At 40.2% G+C, this 7,676-nt stretch overlaps 1 protein-coding gene across 1 annotated transcript; it reads right to left on the reverse strand.

Annotated features, from left to right (window-relative positions):
• Positions 1-1,130: 1,130 nt before the first annotated feature.
• LOC121846624 (flocculation protein FLO11-like) lies at positions 1,131-2,739 on the reverse strand. Its single transcript, XM_042322760.1, has 3 exons — positions 2,702-2,739; positions 1,264-2,507; positions 1,131-1,208 (listed from the first exon to the last, which is right to left on the reverse strand). Exons 2-3 carry the CDS (start codon positions 2,503-2,505, stop codon positions 1,131-1,133), a joined length of 1,320 nt encoding a protein of 439 aa, XP_042178694.1. The 5' UTR covers positions 2,506-2,507; positions 2,702-2,739.
• Positions 2,740-7,676: the final 4,937 nt, after the last annotated feature.

Consider the following 7,676-nt stretch of genomic DNA (forward strand, 5'->3'; position numbering starts at 1 on the left):
AATATTATGACAAACAAGCCTACTGGTCAGAAAATGTTGTTCAGCATTCTCGCATTTCATAAACACTGTGTTTGGATAGATCCTCATTTCCAATGCTGTAGTACAAATAGTTCCACCTTAGAATTTGTCAGTGTTGCTATATATTGAAAACGTGTGGAATTTTGGCGCTATGGTGTGAGCCAGATGTGCCTCCTTCGGATTAATACAAATTTGAATCGGAAATTCACTTATTAGTCCGGTCAACACTTACCTCTTCTCTTTGGTCAACAAATCAACCAATCCAATGAAGAAATAAACATTCTACTAAAAGGGTATACTTCATAGCTCACAAGAAACCAACAACAAACACCACAGATCATTTTCAACTGCAATAAAACTTTATAGAAACAGAATTCTTTGGAACATGGTGATGATAAATTAACATTTGCCTAACTAGAATAACAAGTGGATTAATATTAATCTCTAGTTGATACTGAGGGACAGATTCTATCATCACACCAGCTTACTAGATACTCTGGATACTCCTAAGGGGTTGAAGCAGTCCATCTTCAGGAAGAGAACACTGTTCGAGAAGCTCCACACCCCAGGGATGAAAGTAGTTTGACAGCTTGTGGCTCCTGTTGGGTCTCATAGGAAAAGTCTGTTCCAACAGTACTTCCGACAGTAGCTGCTGCTCATGCAGAACAGCCTGGATCGGTGGGCGCTGGATCATTTCTGTCACCTGCCATTTGTGGTTTGGGGTTGAAAGGGCAGTGGAGGTACTAGGAGGGCTGGCAGGGCTCAATAAGGCTCCCGATTGGCGCAGCGGTATGAGGCACTGGTCCCATAGGGCGGCTCACAATTGGCCCAGTGTCGTCCGGGTTAGGGTTTGGCCGGGGTAGGTCGTCATGGTAAATAAGAATTTGTTCTTAACTAACTGCACAATTTAAAAAAAGGTAAAAAATAAATAAAATGAAGGTGTGCGTGTGTGTGTGCGACCCCTTACAACTGGCTTTGCTCCATCTCTTCAGAAAGAGACTCTTCATCCACCTCCAAGATCGAGGGCAGTGATGGAGAGACACACACTGGGAAGAAAGGCCCAGACTTAAAGTTAACGTCCCAGTGAATGGGCTTCACTCTCTTCCTGCGCCCTAGTTGGCTATTCTCCCATTCCCGCTCGGCCTTGGCACGGGAGGCGGGCATGTGCCCCCGCTTGATAGGAGGCTGTTCTGCCAGTGGGACCAAGGGGGTCAAGAGGGTATCAAAGGGGCACTTTTCTCCCGCCTGCACGGCTCTCCTACTGGTCAGTAAAGGGGAGTGGTCGGTGCGACCTGTGTGGCTGGGCGAAGGTCTGGTCAGGGGGTGACAGCCCTCATCTCCGTAGACTAAAGGTGGACCACAGAGGAACAACCTCTCAGTGCTACTGAAGGACAGGGGCTCAGAGGGTAATATGATTTGTTTGTCACCCAGTTGCTCTGGTAGCTGCTGGTCCAGCATAGCAGACTGGATCTGTAAGAGCTGGATCCTCTTCGACACACGCCGTGATCTGGCATTGGCAGGCCGGGCTGGCACTGGGTAGGCAGGTGGGGCAGGCACTCGGCTGGAAGGAACCGGAGAAGCAGATGGAATAGGCACCATAAGGTCAGGCACATGGCTGACCATTGGGGTAGGCAATGGGATGGCCATCTGGGCAGGTGAGGCTGACACTGCAATGGTTGGCAGCACAGGGAAAGAATTGGTGCTCTCCCTCCTACCCATGGAGTTTATAATCTCTAAGGTCTGGTTAGGGAACCTCAGAGTGCTCTCATTAGTATGTTTTGTTATCCTAGCTATCCCGGTCTTCGGTCGAGCCAGGCCTCTGCTGGCCTGGACCTCCGGCAGGAGGACATCCACAGGAGAACATGGCGGTTGTAAGAGGCTGCCGTCGGACAGAGACCGTCTGGCCTGAGCAGGAGGAGAGCGGGGCCTTTGGTCCTGGATGTTAGACCTCTTGAGAGGATTGGCCTGGATCCTGACCTCAGACTGGCTGCATGGAGTCCCAGATAAAGGAGCTACTGCCTTGGCTGCAGTGGAGCATAAATTGGGGCTCCTAGGGATGCTTCCTGATGTCTGTGGTCTGCTGGACTTAACCTCTGGCTCCTTCTTGTGGCTGGAGGTAAATGTGCTCCCTCTGGTTTTGGTTTTAATCGGACCCAGACGCTTGCTACCCATCTGTCCCTCCAGCTGCAGACGAGGCGTGCGAGGCACCTTGAGGGTGTTTTTGTTCCTTTGGACAGTGAGAGAGGTCACAGTGAGCATTGGGAGCCTGATGGGTGGAGTGGCCATTGGAAGCCTTCCCATGTCAGCCCTCTCTTTAGTCACATCCATGTTGTGGAAGTGGGATCGGCTATTCTTTCTCCCTGGTGGCATTGGCTGTAGGGCAATATCACTGGCACACCGGACACTGAGGATGTCTGTCAGGCTGTTCTCAGAACTGTTCTGACTGGTCTCTTGTGTCCTAGTCCTGGACTTCCCTCTGTCTTTCATGGCTGTGAGAGTCACAGTGGAAGAGCAAACAACATGTTTGAGAATAAGAATATAGAATAAATTACATATATTACAATAGAATTTGATCAAAGTTGTTTTTATAAACTAATGTTTTTCCACTTTCAAAGGACATTCCAATTCCTGCCAAAATGTTCACATATTCATAAAAATTAAAGATTCACAGACTAAGGCCTACCTTCAATTTGGACTTCCAGATAATTTGCACACGTAGGATTTGACTATACAAAATAGTATTGAAAACAGAAACACAAGAACACAATACCTACTTTAAAGAAATACTTTTTTTGTCACAAATCACAAAACATAACAGTTTTTCTTACAGTTATTGATCAAATAAAGTTATCATAAGATACAAGTAGTGTTTTGAGATTATTTCATTAAATTATAGGTCCTACCTTAGTTCAGGAAGAGCGTCAATGACCTGTCTATGGAATGTTTTTTTTTAACAAAAGAATGCTTCATTATGACATCATGTACATTATGACATAGTAGCCGTCCACATCATAAAAGTTTGTCAAAACCACTTGAATAGGCATGAAATGCAAAATTAAATAAAATAGGCCTAATTCAACATTTAAATAAGATAGTACTTTGACAGTAAATATTCCGTTTTTTTGCTTTTATTTTCATTACAGTAGTGGTTTTGAATGTATTAAAATGAGAGTAGGCCTCGTGAGTTTCCTAGAACTCGATTGCTCATTGAACATCTGTGTGGAACGGTCGCACCTGACGCCACACAGACACCTTTGAAAAACATTCACGATTTTAGTTTCATATTCAACTTATCAGCATATATGCACAGCAAATAAATTCCCACTCAAATAAATCTGGGTCCAATGATCTATTTATTAGCACTGTCGAGAATCACTGTGGTGTCAATGTTTTTGATTATGTCCAAGTAGGAACATAGCTACAGGTATTTTGATTTCTATACTATAATAGTACATGCCGTTTTGAAGCTAAACTCACAATATTTTGTCCCATTGTTGTCGACCAATAGGGGAAAACACATTTCGACCAAACAATTTCAATTAATACAATTAATAGCCTGTTAATTTGTCGACAAAACAAGTTAATAAATTATATGTTGGCTTCACGTCTCCAACTCAACCAAAAATGAAAGTTAAAGAATGGAATTAAGCCAGTGTCTTAGATTGAACTATCCAAGCACTAAATATATCCTTTAAAATGTTGATATTTGGTTGCTTTGTCAACTAAACAAAATTCAATGTTACTTTTGTAATACAGTAAATAGCCTAAAGTTAAGGCTAATTTTACAAACTAATGTAACAGTATTTATTCAACCTTAAAATAAGTAACAGATCCATGGCCACATTTTGAGGTTACTGTACTATACATGTATTCATATGTAAAGTTTATCATATAAAGTGTGCATGTTCTAGATAGCATGCCTTCTGTAGGTTGTGGATATCTGTGGAGATATTCACAATTGCTGTAGTCAATCTAGAATCTCGAACGGCACTGATCACTTGCACCATGTCATCTCAACTTCAAACCAGGTCATTTGGTTCTGCTGTTTGATGAAGCAGTGTGGTTTAGTCGCCAGGGTTGTGGGTGCGATTCCCACGGGTGACCAGTGTGACCTTATGCTCAATGACTAAAATGTAAATAACCAGAGGTGGAAAAAGTACTCAATTGTCATATTTTTTTTTTTTTAAACAATATTTATTGCCATTTCTTTTTTTTTTTTTTTTTTTTACAATTTAACAATCATCAGAATATGATACAGATAATGCCCCGTTATTCCTTCCACCTAAACAAAACACCATGCTACATGGGAGCACATCGTGCAAAACCCTTCCCTCCCCAACACAGGAACACCCCCTCCCTCCCCTCTACCGGTATTAACTTCACTGATTAACAACAAAAAAAGAAACAGAATGACCTTCACATTCCATGCTAGAAAATAAATGATTCAACACAAAAACAAATAATAATAATAGATTAATGAAGAAAGTAGTAATGAGGCAGCTAAGGTGACGTCTCTAGAAACTACTGAAAGTCCCCCCAGACATCAGTAAATTCAAAGGGTTTATTACGTCAATTGTATGTTATTCTTTCAGATGGAATATAGGAAGATAGTTCTTTTAGCCACATCTGCTTGCTTGGTGGAGTGTCACTCTTCCATATAATAGCTGTGCCAATTTAATGAATCTGGTTTTGCTACAAATATAATACATTTGTACAGTAATCTAATCAGACCTACATACTTAGGTCCAATATTCATCCTCTGTAAAACTTCAAACAGATAGTTCCATTCTATGCGGTCAAAAGAGATGAGTGGTTTCTTATCCAGTCTAAGAGCAATGAGTTTCGCAAGAATCTTATATGAAGTGTTCAATAGAGGTATTGGTCTATACGACCCACAAAGCATAGGATCTTTCTTAGGTTTTAACAAAACTGTGATCAGTGTCTGGGAGCTTTTCTGTCTCTTCGGCATAATTAAACATACTGCAAAGAGGCTCAATTAGTTTGGGTAAAAAGGATCGATAGAATTCAATAGGGAATCCGTCTAACCCTGGTGATTTTCCCCCAGCAGTGTTGAAAATGGATTCCCTAATTTCCTCTGATGTAATCTCTTTCTCCAAGTGCTCTCTATCGTCATCATTAAAGTTGGTAAATTGAGTTTGTTCAAAAACTCATGCATTGTGGCAGGGGCATCCCCTTCAGACTTGTACAATGTTTCATAAAACTCCCTGAAGACTAGATTAATTTCCTCAGGACTGTGAACAACTGTGTTAATGGGTAGCTTAATAGAGCTAATAACTCTACTAGCATCCTCTCGTCTTATCTGGCAAGGAAGCAACTTTCCTGCTTTATCTCCATGTTCGTAGTGGTTTTGTTTTGTACTCCTGAGAGCATTTTCCACTTCATGGGTCGTCAGGGAGTTGTATTCCAATCGCTTTGAGTCAAATTTTTGGAGAGTTGAGTCGTCAAATGTCACACTGTTCATTTTCCAGATCTGTAATTTCATTCTCCAACTAATCTACTTGAGCCTTATACGTCTTACGAGCATCTGAACTAAAGGATATGATTTGCCCCCTCAGATATGCAAGGAGAGCTTCTCATAAAATTAGGGAGGAGGCAGAGTTGTTATTGGTGCTAAAAAATATGTCTGTCTATATGAGTGTTCAGAAATGTTACAAATGTGGGACTATTTAGTAAATATGTACCAAACCTCCATCTTCTTGAGGGTGGCTGTGCTCTACTGACGGGTACTGAAGCCAGCAGGGCAGAATGATCTGATATACATCTTGGTAAGTACTTACACCCCGTAGTTAAACTTCCCTTGGCTGCAGGAATAAGAAATAAGTCTCTTCTGGAGTAACTGTTATGGACAGGGGAGTAAAATGAGTATTCTTTAACCTTTTGGTTGTGAAATCTCCATAAGTCTACGAGTCCAAAGTGTTTCATTTCTGCTTTTAACATTTTAGCTTCCTGTGTGAGGTTGATACTATTAGAGGAAGATCTATCACTGGAAGGGTCCAGTACCAAGTTAAAATCCCCTGCCATTATTATCTCTGATGATGGGCATATTAACTTTAAATAGATGTCTTGGTAAAATGTAGGATCATCATGGTTAGGACCATACACAATCACAATGGTAATGGGCTCAGTATTAATGAAACCTTGAATGATCACAAACCTTCCCCCTTTGTCTTTATTCTGAGATTGTATCTGAAAGGGGCAATGCTTATTAATGAGTATGGCCACCCCTCTTACCCGAGAGGTGAAAGATGAATAGTACACTTGGCCCACCCATTCTCTTCAGTTTATCATGCTCAGCATCAGTCAGGTGTGTCTCCTGAAGAAGAGCTATATCAACCTTATGCTGCTTTAGATCATTCAGAATGCGTTTGCGCTTGGCTGGGCATTTAGTACCCCTAATGTTAAGTGTCATAAAAGTATAGTTATTAGGTGCAGATGTGACAGGTTAAAGGAAATATTCATAGCCTGTTATACATTAAAAATTATTAGTAAGTTCATAGTATGTGAGGATCTTAAAACATCTAAGGTTAAAAAGATAAATTCAGTATTAGTTGATAGAGATTGATAACATTCATATAATTGTGTTAAAGTTCAAATCTGTCAAAGTGTACGAATTGTGAGAGTAATGTGTAAACGTTATATTGATTACTTTATTTTGTGGTGCCTAAAAGTGTTAATCTGTGATCTACGAAATGCTCTTAATCTATGAGCTGAAGATCGATTGCTCTGGTCTCCACCCATATTCCTGTGGAAAATCCGGTCTTTTCTCATTACACTAAACGTTGAATTGAGAATACAATACCGTATCACTCTCGTGATTATTTCTCCCTGTTTTCAGGTACTTTATTGATGATAAAAATAGTAATTTAAATGTTGTCCACATACATTATTGTTTAATTCAATTTCAAATATTGAATTTTTTCGTATTTCATTTCATATTTATTACATGTAATCTTTTGGTTCAACCTTAATCTATAATGAGCATCATCAACAGGGGGAACATATTAGGTGTACACTAATAAGCTGTAGAAAGATTATATCAATTTATAAGACTTGTTCATAAAAGAAAGAATTGATCATAAGAAGGACCTGAGTTCAAAGTCAATATTCAGACCACTAGGGGTCAATGTTTTTAGAGATGATATCCAGTAAGCCTCCCTTTGGAGAAGTAGGACCTCCTCTTCTCCTTGGTAGAGCAACATGCTCAATGCCTGTGTATTTGAGGGGGTTTGGATGGTTAGCTTCAACAAAGTAAGCTGCTACTGGATAGTCAATGTTCTTACACCTGATTGAGCTGCTGTGTTCAGCTATGTTTTAATTGTCTTTTTGTTTGTCCTACGTAGGCTTCTCCACATGAACAGGTGATGAGATAGATTACTCTTGTGGTCTTGAATGAGATGATACCCCTAACAAAACCACTGTAATGAAAATAAAACCCAATAAACTGAATAATTACTGTCAAAGTATTGTTTTTATTCAATTGTTGAATTAGGCCTATTGTATTTAATTTGACATTGCATTCCTATTCAAGTGATTTTGACAAACTTTTATGATGTAGACGGCTGCTACGTCATAATGTACATGATGTCACAATGAAGCATTCTTTTGTTAAAATTTGAATATTCCATAGACAGGTCATT

The sequence above is a fragment of the Oncorhynchus tshawytscha genome, linkage group LG06, assembly GCF_018296145.1.
Source record: "Oncorhynchus tshawytscha isolate Ot180627B linkage group LG06, Otsh_v2.0, whole genome shotgun sequence".
In the NCBI taxonomy this organism is placed as follows: domain Eukaryota; kingdom Metazoa; phylum Chordata; class Actinopteri; order Salmoniformes; family Salmonidae; genus Oncorhynchus; species Oncorhynchus tshawytscha.